The sequence below is a fragment of the Balaenoptera acutorostrata genome, chromosome 15 (assembly GCF_949987535.1).
Source record: "Balaenoptera acutorostrata chromosome 15, mBalAcu1.1, whole genome shotgun sequence".
NCBI classification, from domain to species: domain Eukaryota; kingdom Metazoa; phylum Chordata; class Mammalia; order Artiodactyla; family Balaenopteridae; genus Balaenoptera; species Balaenoptera acutorostrata.
In genome coordinates this window covers 24,324,954-24,346,551 of record NC_080078.1, presented here as the reverse complement: position 1 = coordinate 24,346,551, position 21,598 = coordinate 24,324,954, and the positions used below count along the sequence as shown (strand labels likewise).

General features: G+C 36.9%; 1 protein-coding gene across 4 annotated transcripts in view; it reads right to left on the bottom strand.

Moving 5' to 3' along the window:
• SMG1 (SMG1 nonsense mediated mRNA decay associated PI3K related kinase) overlaps nt 1–21,598 on the bottom strand; it is a 97,472-nt gene that overhangs the window by 39,483 nt on the left and 36,391 nt on the right. For all 4 annotated transcript variants that reach the window (XM_057530204.1, XM_057530200.1, XM_057530202.1 and 1 more), the window contains 19 exons: nt 20,328–20,552; nt 18,664–18,765; nt 16,930–17,199; nt 14,917–15,047; nt 14,247–14,408; nt 13,687–13,805; nt 13,131–13,218; nt 12,939–13,040; nt 12,402–12,542; nt 11,618–11,817; nt 11,028–11,224; nt 10,700–10,861; nt 9,394–9,548; nt 7,529–7,671; nt 7,177–7,378; nt 4,237–4,346; nt 3,407–3,554; nt 2,863–3,022; nt 2,013–2,133 (listed from right to left, as the gene is read on the bottom strand). In XM_057530204.1, coding sequence (XP_057386187.1) covers nt 2,013–2,133; nt 2,863–3,022; nt 3,407–3,554; nt 4,237–4,346; nt 7,177–7,378; nt 7,529–7,671; nt 9,394–9,548; nt 10,700–10,861; nt 11,028–11,224; nt 11,618–11,817; nt 12,402–12,542; nt 12,939–13,040; nt 13,131–13,218; nt 13,687–13,805; nt 14,247–14,408; nt 14,917–15,047; nt 16,930–17,199; nt 18,664–18,765; nt 20,328–20,552 — 2,938 coding nt within the window. The remainder of the gene's footprint in view (nt 1–2,012; nt 2,134–2,862; nt 3,023–3,406; nt 3,555–4,236; nt 4,347–7,176; nt 7,379–7,528; nt 7,672–9,393; nt 9,549–10,699; nt 10,862–11,027; nt 11,225–11,617; nt 11,818–12,401; nt 12,543–12,938; nt 13,041–13,130; nt 13,219–13,686; nt 13,806–14,246; nt 14,409–14,916; nt 15,048–16,929; nt 17,200–18,663; nt 18,766–20,327; nt 20,553–21,598) is intronic.

Genomic DNA, 21,598 nt, shown 5'->3' with positions numbered 1-21,598 from the left:
ACACTTAACTTCCCTTTCATGCCTTCCACTGTCCTTCCGATAAAGCCCCAACTCCGAAATTTGGCTTACGAGGCACTGATGCTTACACTGCATTCTAATCTCAATCTCATCCAGCTTCATCTCTTCCCATTCTCCCTTAGGCGAGAATTGAGAATTGAGTCATCTAAGAATCTTTTACTACTGTTGCTGGACTTCGCACATGATATTTTCTCTAACTAAATTAGTCTGCCTTCTTTCTCATCTCTACCCACCCTTGGTCTCAGCTTAAATGTTACTTCCTCCCCAAGTCCTTTTCTGATTCCTAGGATTAAATCGGTGCCCTTGTGCTATTTTAAGCACCATGCATGTGCACTTCCATTTAGCACACCATATTGCTGCTCCTTGCTTGATGACAATTTTCCCTGCTAGACTCCAGAATCCCTCTGGTCCTAGGAATGCAGAAAAAAGGCTTGTCTTGTTCACCATTACATCCCAACTTGTAGCACAGTACCTGGCACAAAACACATATTTTGATAAACACTTGCTGAATAAAGAAAGAAAAGTAAGGAGGAGTGAAGTTCTGTCTCCAAATGTAACTACTGGGTTACTGACTTTTTCTTCTCAGTTTTAAAACTTATTCAATATGGGAAGGATGGGAAAGGAGATGATATTTGTATTCCTATTATATGCCATGCTCTGTGCTAGGGCTTTTATATACCTTGTCTCATTTCCTATAATCCTTACAAGAATCCCATGAGTGGGGCAACCCCCATAACTGAAAAGCAAAGCGACTCAGGAGTTTAATGATTTGCCCTAAGGTCCCTCAGTTTCCAAGTGTTGGGCTAAGGATCCAAACCCAGGTCTATCTGGCACTGAGGGTCCAAGTGAGTCACAGTTGCCAGTAATCACCCTGCACTACAAGTCCATATCCCAGCATTGGCTTACTTAAAATTTAATACTCAAATTTACTCGGTAACCCTAGCGACCACATTATTGACTAATTCTACAGAATTCTGGCAACTTTTCTGTATTAGAGCGAAAAGGAAATTGCTAACATCCGTTTAACATGACATTTCTTTCTTAAAAATGAGACCTATGAATATTGATACAAATACTAATTCTCTAACTATTCAATTGAAGCATTTAAAACATTCACGGTACATTGTATCTGACAAAGAATTTGAATCCAGAATATTTAAGTCTTATGACTTCATTAAAAATGGGTAAGAGTTGAACACTTATAAAATAAGATATACAATGGCCACTATTCAAATGAAAAGATGCTCAATATCATTAATCATCAGGAAAATACAAATAAAACCACAATGAGATACTATTATACATTCACTCCAGTAACTAAAATTAAAGACCCACTATAGCAAGTATGTAGATGTCAGAAGGAGTGTAAAATGTACAATCACTTCATAAGAAACTGTCGAACTATTTCAAAAGTTAAACCATATGACCCAACAATTCCAATCCTAGGCATTTACTTAAGAGAAAGGCAAATATATATCCACCCAAAGACCTGTACATGAATTTCACAGCAGCTTTAGACATAACAGCCCAAATTTGAAAACAACTCAAATATCCATCAAAGGATCAACAGATAAACAAACTGTGGTATAGTCATACAATGTACATTCATACGATGTATACTCATACAATGGATGCTACTCAGCTATAGGAAGGATGGCACTACTGACACATGGAACACAGGGAACCTTAAAAAATAAAATGCTGAGCAAGAGAAGCCAGACACAGAGCATACTGTACCATTTATTAAAAAAACTTCAGTAAAGACGAGTCTAATCTATAGTGATTGGAAGCAAATCAGCAGCTGCCCAAGACAGGACAGATGGGAGAAATGACTGGCAAAAAGCATAAGGAAACCTTTGGGGGTGAGATAAGTATGCTACATCTTGACTGTATTGGTGGCTACACAGGTGAAGAAATGTCAAAAATCATGAACTATACACTCAAAATGCGTAATTATATCTCAACAAAGCCATTTTTTAAAAAAAGCTAATTACCTTTTATTTTCTCCAACAAATGACTCTGATACATGGTATATCTTAATGCCTGCATCCACGGCCTGACATCATGCTGTTTACATGAACGCAAAGCTTCACTGAAGAGTGGGATAAGACAGTCCTGCCAGAGAAAAACCAAAACTACTTAATGTAAACAGGCTCCTTATATGACCCCACAGGTCAGCTACTTCAGATCTACTACAGATTTATCTATTAAACGCTCCCCTTTCTTCACTGTATCTTCTAATCACAAGAGAAAACAACACGCTAAAGAGAAAAACCTTTGTTTTGCCAAAAGAAAAACTTTTTTCAGAATATTAAGTCCAATTTATCATTGTACTTACCAATAAAGCAGCCACATTTTTATAAAAAAATTAACAGCTCATTTACTATAAAGCAGAAGCTAAGTTACAGAAAAACATAAAACTACTGCTTCATAAACAGATTCTCAAAGATTATTTCCCTTGGGAAGGGCCCATCTTTGGTTAAACTTTACCCTATTTGGAAGGAGGAGGCACAGTCGCTTCTTTTCAGTCAAATCTGAAATTTATATAATCTGGTATACATTTACGTAACCAACTCCTCTTCCAAAAATAAGGGAGGGAGGGAGAAAAAAACCTAAGCAACCAGCCATCCTTGAGATTATACGTCTTAGGCTCCATCTTCCTCACATACTTCTCCAATAAAAATTTGCCTGAAAATGGAATTTTAGATTTCTGGATTTACTTACTAGCTTGTCCAAAAAATGCTACAAATGCTATTTTTAAAATGTGAAAAACAGCCTTTGTTCCACACTAATGCCTATTCATGTTCAGAAGGATATCCTGGTTAAAAATACACATATACACACCTCTGTTGAAAGTCTGCTAGAAACTGTGTTCTCCAAAGCAGATGAGCAATACAGCTGTAAGGTACTTAGAACTGGCAGAGACTGTGAAACCGTTAAAGTAGAAAGTCTCAGTGGCGCAATCGCTATGCGGCAGGTTTGCTTCAAATACTTCACCATGTTTCTGAAAGAAAATATTTACTGCTAATTAATAAATAAGATTTTCCAACTTATAACCACTAAAGGGATAAGCAGTGTGATAAGATGCTACTATACTGGCATCCAAAGTGGGGGAAGAAAAAGGAACTGCCTGCTCTTAAGTAAAATGACACAAGCAAGTCAAGGTATCAATATTAGCTTTTGGGGATATAAAACTTTTAATTTTACTTAGTTTCAACCTCTGTATATTAGCAAGCGACATTCACATATCATACGACTTCTACAACTAAAATGAAGCTATCATGACTAGCGATGCAGTGATCTGGTAACTGTCTCACTCCCACCAATTTACACACATTTACCATATGGTACACATAATGCATATTTACCTTCTTAGGATTACACTTACTCAGTTATAGACTGCCACTTCTGATCTTGTTCTATGTGGTTTAAAGCAGTTGCCAAACAAACAGAACTTCTCAACAACTGAACTTCAATGGACTTCTGAAGTTCCCTTGGATCTGGACTTAACATGTTAGGAAGCAGTTTTTTCATATCTACAGAAATTGAATAAGTTCCACTAAGTTAATTCGCTTTTAATGTACAAGAGTAACAAGATACCTTGACAGTATTAAAAAACAATCACCAATGAATACCTCCTTTCATGTTTAAGTTCATATTTAAGTTCAGGCAGTTTCATATTAAGTTCAGACGCTATGATTAAGCATTTCTGATAGCTATATAAAAATACTTCACATAAAATAATACCTCAGACCTCTCAAAATGAGTTCAAAGACTCAAAAATCAGTAAGTCAACCTACTACTTAAAGGGGCAAACACTGAATTTAGCAAGTCAATGTTAACACACAAAATATTCATAATATTAACTTCAGTATTACATTTTACAAAATGCTCCAGTGTGACATAGAACTTAATTAATGAACCACATCAAGATGTCAAGCAAGAAAAATATTTAAACACGACTTGCACTTTTTCAAAGAAAATGGCTAGATAAATCTCTAAGTGTTACAGTAGCCTTTCTTAGTTTGCTTAATTTGAATTAAACTATTTTTCATTTGCTAAATCAAAGGTAAAGGGAACAGCCCTAATTTTTTGCTTCACACTCTGCCCCCAAAAATGTACAGAAAAACTTCCAGATTTTCCACTAAAATATACTAAGCCAAACATTTTAAACAAATTGTTCATTAAAATACTTAATTTTAAAATTATCTCAAATACCTATTTTTTCTTTTGATCCTCCAGCAACTAGATTGATATTTTCTCCTGGTAACAATTCTAATTGCTCAGTACATTCAACAAACTCTCCAGATTCAAAACTGCTTAGTGATCTGTAATTAAAACATTGGTTAGCTTGTTTTACATTCTATCCAGCCTGTGGAGCCATTCAAAAATACAGAACAAATTCTAGAAAAAGAAAGCAGTTATACAGAATTCCTTTGATGAAAGTTCCTTCCACGTAGGCCACCATTTTATTTTTACTTTGAAGATGTGACTACCATCTTAATTAGAGTGGCAAACTGGAAAGTCATAGCTACAGACATTCAGTTTAGCATACTCAACCCTCCATGTTTCCTTCCTCTTTTTGCAGTCTGTTATCCTTGGGGGCCTGACCAAAACACTAACAGTAGAGCTCTGCAGGGCAACTTCAACACCTAGTTCTCCCCAAGCTATCACTAAATTCCCTGCATGGCCTCATTGCTCACCTGAAGCGTAAGCCCCGGTAGGTCTCCTATTATCTCAATCTGATATCCTACTCCTGCCTTCTTTCATTGCTGGCCTCCCTCCTTCTCTCCCTTTTCCACTGTTTCCTGGAACCCGTTTCTCTTCTTTCAAAGGATTTTTCCTTCCCTTCTCCTCACCTCACCTGAAAATGGTACACCTCTGGAACTCCTTCCGATAGTCTGTAGCTTCAACGCCAGGATGAGGGCCTTACCCTCCTAGCAACCCACTGCTACTTCCAGATCTTTCACTCTGTTCCCATTCCTATTACAGCTGTTCTCTGACCAACAAGATGACTTACAGTTTCTCAATTTCCCTCTTTTCCATTAATCTCTCATCTTTTCCTGTCCCTCTCACTATGTCACCTCCCTTACATTTCCAGCACTGAATACAGCACTGGAAATGTACATCACTTGACTGTACCTGCTTCTACCTTAATAAACCCCAAGCTGGGATCAACGCAACCACCAGCTTCTCAGGTGAGCCATAATCACTTGGCACTAATGAACTGTCTTGGTGTGGTGACCAACACACTTATCATTCCTGCCACCACAGAAACGGCAGGTCTGCTGTGTCCCCACTATGCTCTACAGTGCCCTTGCACTTTCAGCTAATGACTGACACCTCAGAAAAGAAACAAACACAGACTTTCATTTTCTCTACCTTTACCCCCCAATCCACATGCACTCCCCAAACTGTATGTATCCAACTTTAACTGCTTTCCTTGAGGTACAGGAAAGGTGGAGTCCAGTTAATCCTTCAATCACCGTTCTTTACCCTGCTTCTTCAACCTGTCTTCTTATGGCTCCTTCCCCTAGGCTTAAAAGAACATTTAATCTCTCCAATATTTACAATAAACACACAGTACTCTGTTCCAGCCACAGCGTTCTTTCCTTGACCTCATTACCCAATTAACCTAACTAAAACTTTTCATTTTCAAGCTTCTCCACCACTCCACAGTATTCAACCTGGCTGCTTCTCCTTCTCTCTCTACAAAGCTCTTCTTGCTCAAAGTCTATGAAGTTCCCGACAAGGATGACTATTCCTGTCTGGTTCTTCTGCATCTCCAGCATTGCCTTCCTCAGTGTCCTTGTGTTTTCTTCAGCGGCTTCTTCTCCCATCCCTTAACAAAGATGCTCAAAAGGACTCTGACCATGGCCCTCTTTCTTTTTCACTCACTCTTCTCCAGAGCATTATCTGTGGTTTGGTGGTTTATGAAGGCTCTGGAGTATAAAGAGTGAAAAAGAAAGAGGGCCTGTAATTATCACCTATATACTAATGATTCCCCAAATCTCTCTCAAGCTTAGGGTTTCCACCTTAGTTCCAAATCCAACTCTTAACTGCTTACTGAAACAATCTTGTCTGCATGTTTCACGTACCTTAAACACACTTCATTGTTCTCTGTGTTCCTACTTCAATTAATAGCATCTGTTTTCCTCCCTCTACCTTTGCCCCACAGATAGATGGTCTACATGCGTCCACCCTGGCCCTTTACCTCCAGTCTCCTGACAACCCAGCAAAGTGAGCCAGTAAGTCCAATCATGATATGCCTCTCTTACTCAAATCCCACCTAAGATTTTCCACCTTATTGGGAGTCAAAGTCTTTTTCAGAGTTCCCACCTACTTCTCTACCCTTATCTCCTATTATTCACTCTGCTCCAACCACAGTGGCTTCCCAGGCATTTCCAGAACACTCCAAGCCTATCATCCTTGCATCAGGTCTGTTTCAAGTCTGTGCTCAAATGACATCCTGATGGCATTCCCCTAGTCTGTGTGTCTCCTCCTCACTAGAAAGTCAGCTCCTCAAGGGTTAGAATTTGTGTCTGTCGTACACAGTGCTACACCCCAGTGGCTGGCACTCAGTACGTGCTCAGTGCAGAAACTACCCACTAATTCATTTACTCACTACAAGCTGAGCTCCTTGATGGTGAGGACAGCTAATGACCCTTATCATCCCAGCCAAGTGTCTGGGACACAGCCTGTACTCAAATTTCGAATTAAGAGATTAATAAATGCACAGAGGAATAAGGGAAAAACAAAAAACAAAAAATGGAGTTTAATTTACAAATGTCAAAAACTCTGGCCTCTTTATAATAAATGTTTTTGATATATTCACACCTAATTTAGAAACAAAGCCATCAAACATTATCCTTTCTAAAGCAGTGACAAATTTCTCTTTATCTTCATTATGATTTTAAAACAGGCTCTGAGAATCAATACCAAATGACTGTTTCAACATAGAAATCTGTCTTCCCATTGCATGAATACCCTCCTCACCTCTAATGTTGGTTTTTCATTGTAGTCATTTTTAGAATGGCAGTATTATTAGAACTATAACCATCTTGCCATAGTAAATATGGACAATTTTAATATTTTTCTGCCATAAAAGAAGACTTTAAAGTTACTGAAAATTTGTTTAATGGGGTAAGAAATCCTTACTTTATGTAGTTGAAATCAGCTTTTAGGTTGAGAGAAGTACTGCTGGTACTCTTTTTCAAGTCATGGATAGCATTCTGCCATTCCTGTACAGCAGCCCAATCAGCAATTGAAATGTAGCACTCACACGCTTTATTTCCCAAATAATTTATAACCTCAGGAGAAGAGTCAGTTGGTTTGGACAGCACAGTTTTTCTGGATTCACCTGAGTGAAAGTATTTCATAAAATAGAGAGAGAGAGAGACCCAAAGCGGTTATAAATATTTCAAAGAGCAGAGAAATCTAAAAATATACAGTAAGATCATGAGCACAAACTATTTGACTACAACTTTTTATTTAAACCCTGAATGCTCACCATTCAAAGAATGTTTGGGGCTGGCACTGTTACGCCCAGCATTAGCCAACGTGAGAACAGATTTGTCGAAGCTGGAGATGCAGCAATCAACACCTGTCATGGCACACAGGTGCTCCTGGTACTCCACAGAGGCCTTTTCAAACCTTCAACACAAGTTCAAACAGTCTTATTTTTTAATTATCCACATATTTCATTTCTAAAAAAACTGGAAAGAATGAGTTAATCAATTGAGCTGAGACAATGAGTTGATTATTCTGTGTGGGGCTGAGCAGGCACAAAATTAGATCTCTTCCTCACAAAAAATGAAAATAAGTTCAAAAATCGTTAAATGTTTAAGAGACAGTATAAAATAACTAACAGAATATATCAGTATTTAATCTCAATGTGTGCAAAGACTAAATAGAAAAATAAACACAAGAAAAAAAATAAAGTTAACAGATCTAATGACATCATAATTTGAAACTTCTGGGCATCCAAAAAAAAAAAGGGACTTCCCTGGTGGCACAGTGGTTAAGAATCTGCCTGCCAATGCAAGGGACACAGGTTGGAGCCCTGGTCGGGGAAGATCCCACATGCCGCGGAGCAACTAAGCCCGTGCTCTAGAGCCTGTGAGCCACAACTACTGAGCCTGCGTGCCACAACTACTGAAGCCCGCACACCTAGAGCCTGTGCCCCGCAACAAGAGAAGCCACTGCAATGAGAAGCCCGCGCACTGCAGCGAAGAGTAACCCCCGCTCACCGCAACTAGAAAAAGCCCCCACACAGCAACGAAGACCCAACACAGCCAAAAATAAAAATAAATAAATAAATAAATTTATTTTTTTAAAAACATGAACATTAAAAACAAATTACCAATCAAGAAGTTAGATAGCATCAATAACCTTGGTGTATGATAAAATCTCACAGATCAATAACGAAAAAACCGAGCGGCCACAAAGACATAATCTATGTTTTTAAAAATCACAAATGGTCAATAACATATGGGGAAAGTTCTATTATTAATAAAGAAATGTAAATTAAACATTTTCACTAATATGGTGGCAGGGTTCTTGTTTCTCAGCAGCCCTCTGTATTCACAAACGTGCAGGGAAGAGGTGTTACTCTATTGTTAGAGATACAAATTGGAACCATCTTTTATGTAGGGTAAATTAGCAATAGTCTGTATCATAAGCCTTATGGTCTATAGCCTTTCTTCTAGTAAATCAACTTGTAGGAATGCATTCAAAGAAAACAATCACAAACATGAGCAAAGAATTAAGTGCCATGGTGCATTAAGATTAGTAAAAACATCATAAATAACCTTGCTGTCCAACAATAAGGAACGTTAAATTATGGTGCATTCCCAAAAAAAAGAAGAAAAAAATGTGTTGTTAAAAATCACATCGTAGAATATTTAACACGGCAAAATATTTTTTTAAATATTGCTGAGTAGGAAAAGCAAAATCATGAGACCAGCAGAAATACTGCTATTTCTGTGAAGAGGATAAAAAACTACATACAAGAGAAAAAAGAACTAGAAAGAAGGCATATATGTACACCAAAACTAACAGTTACCACTAAGGGATGGAATTATGAGCCATTCTTTTATTTTCCCTACATTTTCCAGATTTGGTCAAACTTACATAAGCATACACAGAGGCACTGAATGAGTTTACCTACAGCAATGAGTTTGAACATTTAGTGCACAGAGCTAATGAGCAAGAACTCTGGCCATAAAGGGCAATTTGTATCAGACTCTGACATGAAAGGTTATCAATTAAGAATCAACATTAAGTGTAATCAACATTTAATTACAATGTTAGTCAGTAATACAAAAAAATTTAAATAGAGAAACCCTATCACCCATTTCCTTCCTTCCAACTTACCTCCCTTCAGCCTGTTGGGCCACTGAATTAATCCAGAGAAGATTTTTTCCAACGACTGAAGATGACCAGGCAGCAATTCCCTGTATAGCTTCAGGGCAATGAAGTTCACAGAGTGCTTCTACCACCATCATGATAGTTACTTCCAATTCATTCCCCTGAGAGTGGCATTCAGAAAAATCAATCACAGACCTCAATACCTTCAAAATTCAAATCTCTACTAAATTTACAACTACCGATCACATTCTAAAGCCTGAAGTCAAATTTATTTAACAATTATTTTTACAACAATGAAACTGCATTATTGGAATTACCTAAAATGTTACACATAATGTAGATACAAAGGAGGGTGGTGGTGATGGACCTTAATAGCACATGCGTGTTAGTCTTTACAAAACAAACTTACTTAAACATTTAAACTGTGGCGTCTTTGGGAGTAACACGTGAAGTAAATATAAAACAAAAATTAAATAACCATGAATTAAAGAATGCTTAATTTTGTCTTTGAATATTGATTGCCTACTGACATTACCTTAACTAGTAAACATGTGCAATTTTTGGATTCCACTTATTTAGTGACCCTACTTGAAAGCCAGCACATTTCCCTACATTATAACATTATTAGTATTATACTTTTACATCTATTATAAAATTATTACACTTTCCTATACATTATATAATCATTATAAATTATTATAAAAATTCTTTCTTCTATACACAAATTTCTTAGAATTACCTTTAAAGTTCTAACCCGTAAGCATAAGTAATGAATATTTTCATTCTAAGTAAAAAATATGAATAGGTGACCCTGGAAGTTACTGCTTGTATAAAAATACTGGATCAAAAGCTTTAAAAATGAATAGAATCGGGCTTCCCTGGTGGTGCAGTGGTTGGGAATCCGCCTGCCAATGCAGGGGACACAGGTTCGAGCCCTGGTCCGGGAGGATCCCCCATGCTGCAGAGCAGCTAAGCCCATGTGCCACAGCTGCTGAGCCTGTGCTCTGGAGCCCACGAGCCACAACTACTGAAGCCCACGTGCCTAGAGCCCATGCTCCGCAACAGGAGAGGCCACCACAGCGAAGAGTGGTCCCAGCTCTCAGCAACTAGAGAGGACCTGCACGCAGCAGCGAAGACCCAATGCAGCCAAAAATTAAATAAATGAATAAATTTATTTTTTTTAAAGTTCATTAAAAAAAAATGAATAGAACCTTTAACTTCTTTTATCCATAGATTAGATCATAGCAAAGGAATTAAGCCCAAATTTTTCTAATTAACAGATTTAATTAACTCCACACACACACCACTTTACCTGAGATGAATTTGTCTTCATTTCTGTAAGCAAGTCGAAGCCATGTCTCACTGTCACAGCAGGCTGTCCTGCCAACAATCCAACCCTCATGATGGAGAGTCGGATCCGAGTCAGCCAGTCTTGACAAGTTTGGCGATTGGTATAGAAAAAAGTCCTAATGACCTTTAGATGAGAAAGAAGAGCTCAGGACTGGTTCAAATTACAGGCAGAGATGTCTCAAATACACATAAAGCATATACACAAGTCTACTGATTTCAGCTCTGCACGCACACACTGCCAGGTTTGACCACGAAACTGACCAAGCAACATCCAGCCCACTGAAACCAACCTTGGGAGGTGATGTTAATGCATTGGCGCATCCCTCATATGCATTATACATTAACTTCTCCAGGTTTTCCAGATACTGCAGAAGAAGCACAAGTCTAAGCTGGTTGCTACTGTGGCCTTCATCATTGTCTGCAGTTGTCCACTGACTAACATCTTGATCGGGGTTTAATGTGTGAGCTGCAAGACTTCTAATGATACCTGAAACCAAAAACAGCATTCCAAATTTAAAAGGAATCTTCAGAGATTCTAGAAGTTCTTAGAGATAATTTCACAAATACACATTTATCAACTATCCTCTGTATATCCATCATTTAAAAACAAAAGTCCCAACAAGATCTTTTCATTTTTAGAGGAAAAAAACATCTTCTCCACACAAATCCCCTAAATTTGTGAACAAAAACACATACAACATGATTATTTAGTAAAAGCTTATTCTAACAAACATATCTAAAAGATTAACTGATAAAAGTACTAAAGAAAAAAATCGTATACTCTCAAATTTTTGCTTTAACAAGATAAGAAATCCATTATTTCTTAATGTAAGCTTGAAAGTATTTACATCACAAAGTTTGAAACAATGCAGTCAATTACCTTCAATTGTCTGGAAGGTATCCTGAGCTCTGCCCAGTGGGGTTCTCAACTTAGACAGGACAGTGAACTGTGCTGCTTCCCAAATAGCCCACTGCCAGAGGACAGCATCTGTCTTTAGGAGATTGCGGGGAATTGTTGATTGGTCACGTTTATCCAGTCTCTGGCAGCTATAGAACAATCTTTCTAACCAATTGTCCTTCCTGGGAAAAGTAGTTTCATATTTAACAGACAATGACAACTTCATTTAAAAAAAAGACAAAAACAAAAAACAAACTGCAAGGGAAATGGGAGTAGGGGACTACAATCTTCCCTACTTGAAAAAGGCAAACGTAAAATTGGGAAGCATTATGTCCCCACCTCTCATTTTAAAGAGGTCTTTTACAGTTGAAATAGGATGGGGTATGGTATGGACAGATTATTAGGGTCAAAGGCTCATGACAATTTGGCTATCAGGATAAAACATTAATTGCAACTAAAAATCTCCAGAATGCCTACGCCCCCAGGCCCCTCCCCAAAGCACTGATGACTAGGTCAGATCAGTTAATTGTCAACTACATTTCACCATCACTGCCAGTTGCAAAGCCCATTTTTATTTCTTCAGATGCCATCTTCAAAGCAATTCCTCCTACTACTGAAAACTTAAGACAACCCATTTGAGAAGAATATTACTTTCTACTCTGCCACCCCTGACATATTTTCTCCTCAAAACTGGGCACAGGGTTAAGATATTCATGTATATTTAAATTACTTTTCCCAGATGAAAGAGTCAAAGAAATAATCTTACCCTGTTCTATGACAGTTCCCATACAAAATAAAACTAATAACATCGGAGAAATCTTGTGGGTGGAATGTGTTACTTGGCGCCTTACTCATGTGACTTCTTAATGCTAAAGAAATTTCTTGAATTTCTGTGTGGTTGTTATTGCTGTAGACAGAAAATAAAGTCATTGTTACGCAAAATGTTTTAGTTAAAAAGTTAGTTCATACTGTAAATGAATCATTTCCCTGCTAACTAAATTTGAAAGTAAAAACTGATAAAATTAAGACTCAAAAAAAATACATACAGAAATGTTACAACTTTGAAATTTAAGGTTCTTAAAGCACCAAAATTGACCTAATTTAAAACTATAAAAGAATACAATTTAGTTTTATGAATAATAACTACTGAGAAACATATTTTGGCATTATAAGTATTATTCTGTAGCAATTATCATCTCTTCAGTCACTGAGAAGGGCCATACAAGATGTGATATTAATTCACTAATAGGCAATTTGTCTTTTCCTGAACTAAACATTGTGGGATGTCTTTGCACCAACATACCTCAAGACAACATCTAAAGGAATTGACTTCAAGAGCTTTCCAAATGCTTGTCGAATACGAGTTCCACTATGGACTAGCTGAACACGGCAAACATCAACACACCTACAAAAAAATGAAATAGATAATACAAGTGTGGAATATTTCCAAGGATCAAAAGGGCCAGGGTCAAAATAATGGATCTTTAATCCATACCTCTGTAAAAGATCGTCTGGTAAGGAAGAGGACAAAGCATGTAGACTGCTGCATGCTTGTAGACAGATATTCACATCTTCGACAAGAGCTATTAAAAATTTAAAGACACTTTCAGCTTGCCAGAAGAAATTATATGCCACTATGTCATAATTTTCTGAACCCATTCATTTCAATAAACAATGAGTGCCTACTATGGATGAGGGGCTGCTCCTGCCTGGAACCATCACTGGCAGTAACATTTGGGAAAATGATACTCTCAACAAAACCCACTCAGGGTGACTAGTCTTCACCCCAATCTTTCTCTGAAGGAAACTTTAAAAGTACATGGAATGTATAAACAATTACATAAGCTTAAAAATGTGACAATCACTTAAAAACAACTTGTTTTTCACATATTAAGAATGGCAAAAAAATTAATACAGATTATGCATTTGTCATTAAAATGGGGATGATACATTTCCAGTCATGAAAAGCACTCAAGTGACTATCTTTCTGCCATTAACAAAGATCTCTTTTAAGCACTGATTAACAAAATTAAATAATGTCAGATTCTTACTGTTGGCTAAAAGGCCTTTGCAAAATTTATGGAAAGATGGAAGAGAGAATAAAGGTGTGTATGTTTCAGACTTCCTCATTAAAACAGCCACTTCCAAAGCCCAGGTCATTAATAGTTTCCTGAAACACAAAATATACAGTTTATTTCACATTTAAAAAAAATAGAAAAACAACTTGAAAAACCTATTCTTTTTACATTAGTTTTCTTTTGGTCTTTTAAATACCTCAAGCGATAAGAAACAAATATTAAAACTATAGAAATTCCTTTGGCAAAACTGTCTTTTAAGAAAATCTCCCCAAACTAGCATAAATTGTAGCAAAAAATATTTTAAAATCTCTATAAATACATTCATCTATAAAATATTGCAGGAGGGGGAGGTTTCATGTAATTCTTTCAGGAAAGAACAAGAAATTCTAGATTAAATAATAAAACAAAAATTTAAAGTGTTTCAATAATGAAGAAGTTGCTCTACCCATTCAAATGACAGTCTTCATTTCTTTTTCTCAATTTAGGAAGCCAAATTAACAGAAGTTAGAAACAATATTATAAGTATTAGTTACCTTGTGTCCTGGTTAAGATTATCTTTCTTAAGCAATATTCCCAGGAGATTTAATATAATTGAGAAATGTTTTTTTGTAGCTGTAGTTACAGTACTAATCACTGCTCCATCAAACAAGGATGGGGACGAGGAACTAAGACTACTAGATATAAAGTGGTCATGCCTGGAAGACAAAATTTGGATCATCTTTTCATCTCTCATTTAAAAAAAAAAAAAGGCAATTCCAAAGTTAAGTCAATACATATTTTTAAAAATGTACTCTAGGGACTTCCTTGGTGGCGCAGTGGTTCAGAATCCGCCTGCCAATGCAGGGGACACGGGTTCTATCCCTGGTTGGGGAAGATCCCACATGCCAAAGAGCAACTAAGCCCTTGCGCCACAACTACTGAGCCTGCACTCTAGAGCCCGCGAGCCACAACTACTGAGCCCGAGTGCCACAACTTCTGAAGCCCGTGCTCCGCAACAAGAGAAGCCACCGCAATGAGAAGCCCACTCACAACAAAGAGTAGCCCCCGCTCGCCACTAGAGAAAGCCCGCACACAGCAACGAAGACACAACACAGCTGAAAATAAATAAATAAATTTATAAAATAAATGTATACTCTAAAGGGCCCATCTTCCCTTTTTAAAAAAAAATTTTGTTTTCTTAAGAAGTATATGTAAATACATTACCTGGTACAATGAGAATACAATGTGTAGAGCACTGTGTACTGAATGGCAGGGAAGTGAACAGCCAGGTCGCCATGCACAATCATCAGATTCTTACTAAGGAGTGCAAAGACAGTTGGAGACAGCGCCCACATCTGATGACGTACAAAAGAAAGTGAATGTATGGCTCCTCCAAGACATACATGAGCATACAAAAAGTTTATCCTTCAAAATATGTCTACACATTTTTAAAAATTAAAATTGACAGATTTAAATTTGGAAACAAGCTAGTACACTAAACCTGGGATCAGCAAATATTTCTTGTGAAGATGAGAGTTAAATATCTCAGCCTTTGCAGGCCACATGACACCTCTGGTACAACGTCCAACCCCTCAACTCTGCCACTGCAGAGAGAAAAGTTACAGACAAAAAAACAGGAATGAAAGTGGCTATGTTCCAATAAAAATTCTTTACAAAAAGAGGTGATGTTTGGTGATGGTTGCACAATTCTGTGAGTATACTAAAAATCATTGAATTGCATACTTTAAATGAGTATAATGTACGTGAATTATATCTCAATATTTTTTTTAAAAAAGAAAGAAAAAAAAAAAAAACACGTAGTAGGCTAGATTTGGTCCATGGACTGTAATTTGCTGATCCTTGGTCTAAACAAAGCCCTTGCACCCTTCAGTGTAGTAGATCATATTTCCTCAGTTTTCCATGTACTTCAAATGGCAAGTTGCCCTGTCCAGTGAGAAAAAAGGCACACCCTGCCACTCTAAGCCTTTTCCATCCTTCCCTTTCTTTCCATTGCTAAGATACTCCTTTCCACCTGACTGCCCTGTCCCCACTCCCTCTCGTTTCCAGAGTGCAGGATGTAAACCTCAAATCTGAGCACAATGCGAATTTCTCAACAACCAAATTTTAGAATGCAAAGAAAGGAAGAATCTACCGTAGCCTAGCAGTGAGGGAAAGAACAGCTATGGAGGGACACAGGGCAATCTGATCTAACAATATGGAAAGCATGCAAATATAAACATCAAATCTTGACTCTTCCCTCCCTTCTCTCTTAGACTACATTATCCCCTTAATTATATCCCATTACTTTTCATTATAAATAATGTTTTTCAATCCTGCAAGGTCCAATAGGAGGGAGAAATATACTAACCACAGCAATAATTATAAATGAAAAGCATGGTCACTTCAAATTTCTTACAGGAATAAAATCTTTATTCTTTTTCCAAAAGAATATATGAATGTTCCTAGACAAAAGTAGGTAGTCAAAAAATAAGGACCATATGGAAGCACTAACTCTAGTGGGAAGAAGGAAAAGAGTACCAGGGGAAGAAGGGGTTGCATATTAAAAGAACTATACAAACTTGCCCTGTGGAAAATGTTGACAAATTTTTTCTAAAAGCATGCTAGAGTAAATAGGAGAAAGCATTAAAATACATTTTGTAAAAAATAAAACAAATATAAAAAACTTATCAAGGCAAGCAAGAGCTAAACATAATGGCAAGAAAATATTCCTGTCAATTTTAATTATCCAGGCATGTCCAAAATATGGCCGTTTGGGCTTCCCAGGTGGCGCAGTGGTTGAGAATCTGCCTGCTAATGCAGGGGACACGGGTTCGAGCCCTGGCCTGGGAAGATCCCACATGCCGCAGAGCGGCTGGGCCCGTGAGCCACAACTGCTGAGCCTGCGCGTCTGGAGCCTGTGCTCCGCAACGAGAGAGGCCGCGACGGTGAGAGGCCCGCGCATCGCGATGAAGAGTGGCCCCCGCTTGCCACAACTGGAGAAAGCCCTCGCACAGAAACGAAGACCTAACACAGCCAAAATCAATCAATCAATCAAACATACGCATCTGATTCAAGATCCTCATTAAAAAAAAAAAAAAAAAAAAAAAAAAAAATATGGCCGTTTGATCTATGTGATTCTGTAGACACACTGCCTTGATAAGTAAATGAAATATGTAAACATGCAATAAGAAGAGGCTGAAATGGGATAAAACAAAGTCATTACAAGTAAATACTCACCCCAATCAGTGAGTTTTTAGCATTTCCAATTGTAGTCAGAGCACTGAGGTCAAATATAACTACAAATTTTGCATTGTCTACATTGAATACATGATTCTTAAAAGCCTCATGTTTTATTTCGGAACAGGCATCAGGAAGTTGTAGACTACGTAACAGGTTGTTTAGGGCACAAGTCATTTCTCCCAAAATTAATTTATAGGCAGTCTCCAGAACAGGAATATTCTTCAGGCCAAGCACTGCTTGATAAACAGCATGGGCTACAGCAACAACCTTAAAAAAAGAATTCAGGAAAGTGATAATTAAATGGAAAGTATATTACTATCTGCATAATGGTGATGATGCAAATCAGTTTAAGACTGATAAATTCACTGTCCAAAACATCAAAGACCTTAATTTTTAAAAAAGCAATTTAGAAAACCTACATAGTATCAGTAAGCATTTTAAAATCTATATAGCTTTATTAAAAAAAAGGGTCCTCTAAATTAAAAATGACAATGTGAAATTTCTTAAAAGTCCTTTTTTTAAAATCTAGGAACAATAAATGCTGGAGAGGGTGTGGAGGAAAGGGAACACTCTTGCACTGTTGGTGGGAATGTAAATTGATACAGCCACTATGGAGAACAGTATGGAGGTTCCTTAAAAAACTACAAATAGAACTACCATACGACCCAGCAATCCCACTACTGGGCATATACCCTGAGAAAACCATAATTCAAAAAGAGTCATGTACCAAAATGTTCATTGCAGCTCTATTTACAATAGCCAGGACATGGAAGCAACCAACCTAAGTGTCCATCATCGGATGAATGGATAAAGAAGATGTGGCACATATATACAATGGAATATTACTCAGCCATAAAAAGAAATGAAATGGAGGTATTTGTAATGAGGTGGATGGAGTTAGAGTCTGTCATACAGAGTGAAGTAAGTCAGAAAGAGAAAAACAAATACAGTATGCTAACACATATATATGGAATCTAAGGGAAAAAAAAGGCCATGAAGAACCTAGTGGCAAGACGGGAATAAAGACACAGACCTACTAGAGAATGGACTTGAGGATATGGGGAGGGGGAGGAGTGAGATGTGACAGGGTGAGAGAGTGTCATGGACTTATATACACTACCAAATGTAAAATAGATAGCTAGTGGGAAGCAGCCGCATAGCACAGGGAGATCAGCTCGGTGCTTTGTGACCACCTAGAGGGGTGGGATGCGGAGGGTGGGAGGGAGGGAGATGCAAGAGGGAAGAGATATGGGAACATATGTATATGTATAACTGATTCACTTTGTTATGAAGCAGAAACTAACACACCATTGTAAAGCAATTATACTTCAATAAAGATGTATAAAAAAAAAAGTCCTTTTTTTTATTCAAGCCAGTATCAAAACACATACAAACAGCATTTTATTAAGATAGGTTTTCCTACATCTACTTAGAAAGTCTGTAGTGGCTTTGACTGGGAATCGGTTAAGAAGCTAACGAAGTTTTATTTACAACATATACACGACATTTTGATAAAACAAATTTAATAAAATCTGAAAAAACTATCTGCATATCACTCATCAAGGTATACAGTATGAAAATCAAATATTAAGTTAAGTGAATCATTATAATTTCTATATTCTAAATCAAATATTTATCATTCTGATTTCATTTATGTAGCTTACTAAGGAACATGAGTCAAACTCTTCAATCATCTAAGTTTATCAAAAGTCTGATCAATTAATCACTTACCTCTTTTTCTTTATGGTAACGCAAAAATAGTAGTTTAGATGATGGTATAAATAGTTTTTCTACAAATGATGATGGCAGTTTTGTATTTATCTGTTCAACAATCTAAAAGAATAAAATAAGAAATGAGCTATCAGTTCACAAAAGAACATGGAGGAATCTTAAATGCATATTTCTAAGGGGAAAAAAAAAACAACATGAAAAGGCTGCGTACTGTATGATTCTAACTATATGACACTCTGGAAAAGGCAAAACTATAGGGGCTTCCCTGGTGGCGCAGTGGTTAAGAATCCACCTACCAATGCAGGGGACATGGGTTCGAGCCCTGGTCCGGGAAGATCCCACATGCCGCAGAGCAACTAAGCCCGTGCATCACAACTACTGAGCCTGCACTCTAGAGCCCGCGAGTCACAACTATTGAGCCCACGTGCCACAACTACTGAAGCCCGCGTGCCTAGAGCCCATGCTCCACAACAGGACAAGCCACCACAATGAGAAGCCCGCGCACAACAACGAAGACCCAGTGCAGCCAAAAATAAATAAAACTAAATTTAAAAAAAAAAAAAAAAAAAACTATAGAGACAGTAAAAAGATCAGTGGTTGCCAGCCAGAAGAGGGGAGAGAATAGATGGAATACAAGGGATTTTTAGGGCACTGAAACCCTTCTGCATGATACTGTAATGGTGAATACATGGCATTATACATTTGTCAAAACCCATAGAATGTACAATACGGAGAGTGAACCCTAAAGTAAGCTATGGACTTTAATTAATAATGATGTGTCAATTTGGCTCATCAGTCGTAATAAAAGTACCACACTAAAACAAGATATTAATAATAGTAATAGAGGAAACTATTGGGGGAAGAGGTTATATGGGAACTCTGTACATTCTGCTTAATTTTTCTGTAAACCTAAAAACTGCTCTGAAAATAATCTATTAAAGAAAAAAGTAATATATCTAAGCTATATGTTTAGGCCTTAACATTGACATTAAAATGTTTAGATACCGAAATAGGATACATGTATTTACACTTAAACATGGGGTTTTTTTCACATTGGCAAAGGGAAGTGTAACTATGGCAGAAATGTTTAGCAGAATGTCATCTAGAATTTGCTTTGAAATAATCCAGTTGCGGATGCAGGGATGGCAAGGAGGAGGCAGAGAGTAGGAGGCTTAGGTGAAACCAGATGGGCCATGTGCTTCTAATTATAGAAACTGAGTATTAAGTATGCAGAGATTCATTATACTACTTTACTTTTTTTTAATATACTTCAAAAGGTCCATAATAAAAGGTGGAGAGAGGGGGGATATTTATGATTAAGAGAAGAATAAAAACTATCAAAGAAGTTTTCATGTTTCAGAAACAAAACATAACAGGGTCTTTCAAAATAGCTATCAAGTACCTTCTCTACATAGTATTTATCAGGAGTGCTAGATAGTCTCGTGTGAAGGATGGTATTTCATCCAAAAAAAAAAAGTAAAACTACACTGAGATGAGCTCTCAAATACTAAAAGTACACAGATACTAGAGCAAAAACAAACTAGATTATATAGATAAGACTAATTAATGCAAAAAACCACAAACAAACAAGGGCTTCATTTCTTCCCCATCAATTTAAATTTAAGGGCCTGAATAAACATATTAAAAAAAAAGAATTCACATACCAATGTGAGTAAATTCAAGACTGAGATGATATAATCTGTACCACAAGTCTGGCAATTCTCCAGTTGATCTAGTCCATATGCAATAACCATGTCACAATGTACAGTCATGCTAGGGTCCAAGCTGCCGAGCAAAACACCAACACACTCATTAGCAGCTGTCAACACAGCCTCAGAAAAAAACACTTGGTTTGCAGCCGTCACACATCTCATTACTCTGTACAGAACCTGCAATGGGGAAAACAAGCAGCTTTAAAAAAAACTCATATTCTTCCACAGAACAAGAAATATTTTCTATTTAATGCAGTTTCAATTGAAAATTAACTGCCTGCCTTATCAGTAGTCTCTTAATATTCTAGTTCTCAGTGGCTGAAAAATAAGGGTATCTCTGGTACAATACACAAAAAGGATATTGCCTAAGTATTCTAAAGTACTATTGTGACAGGAATGGAATTTGACATACTCTGTTTCCCTTATACCCAATTCCTATCTCCCCACCGAAGTCACTAAATGGTTGAAGTTCAGAATCTTCATAATAATCATGAAATACACCAGAACTTAGAACAGTAACAGTATTAACAACATGGGAATAACCTGCCGTGAGAATAACTTTCCATAATCTAGCACTTGGACTTTTAATCAATCTTTTAAAACTAAATATCCAAGATAGCTTTAGCTTATGAAAGTTCATGTACTGATGGTCTCTATGTAAAGATAAATATAAATATTCTCATTCATAACATATAATACCTATTTGAGGATTATGAAAATCTTATCATTTCCAGCCCCAAAAAACCCCAGTAAACTATAGTAGTCAATGTACTACATTTCTAATAAAAATAACTTAGGAAAAAACAAGTACAGAAAAACAGATACAGAAAAGATTGATACAGAAAAATATTTCTCAAATTTTTCTGTAATATTCAACAACCACTACGTATAGGGTTTTTTTGTAAGCCTGCATATAGATTTAAAAGGCCTAAAAGACCATTTTTGGCAAAGACCTAAAAGACCTTCATAAAAGAGTACATTTAATATAGAACTGTCCTGGAAAATGATACATTCCTGTCCTTTTGTTTTATATCTGAGTTAACTGCTTTTATTTCAACACTGACAAAGTCATCAACCACCCATCTTTTAGACAGTAAAAATAAAGATATTAAACCACTTGGATCAGTTTTAAAATATTAACATGCTGGTTTTAATTATCTTCAGGACATTTCTGCTCAAATACACAATTAACTTACCAAGAATTACATATATAATTAATGTCC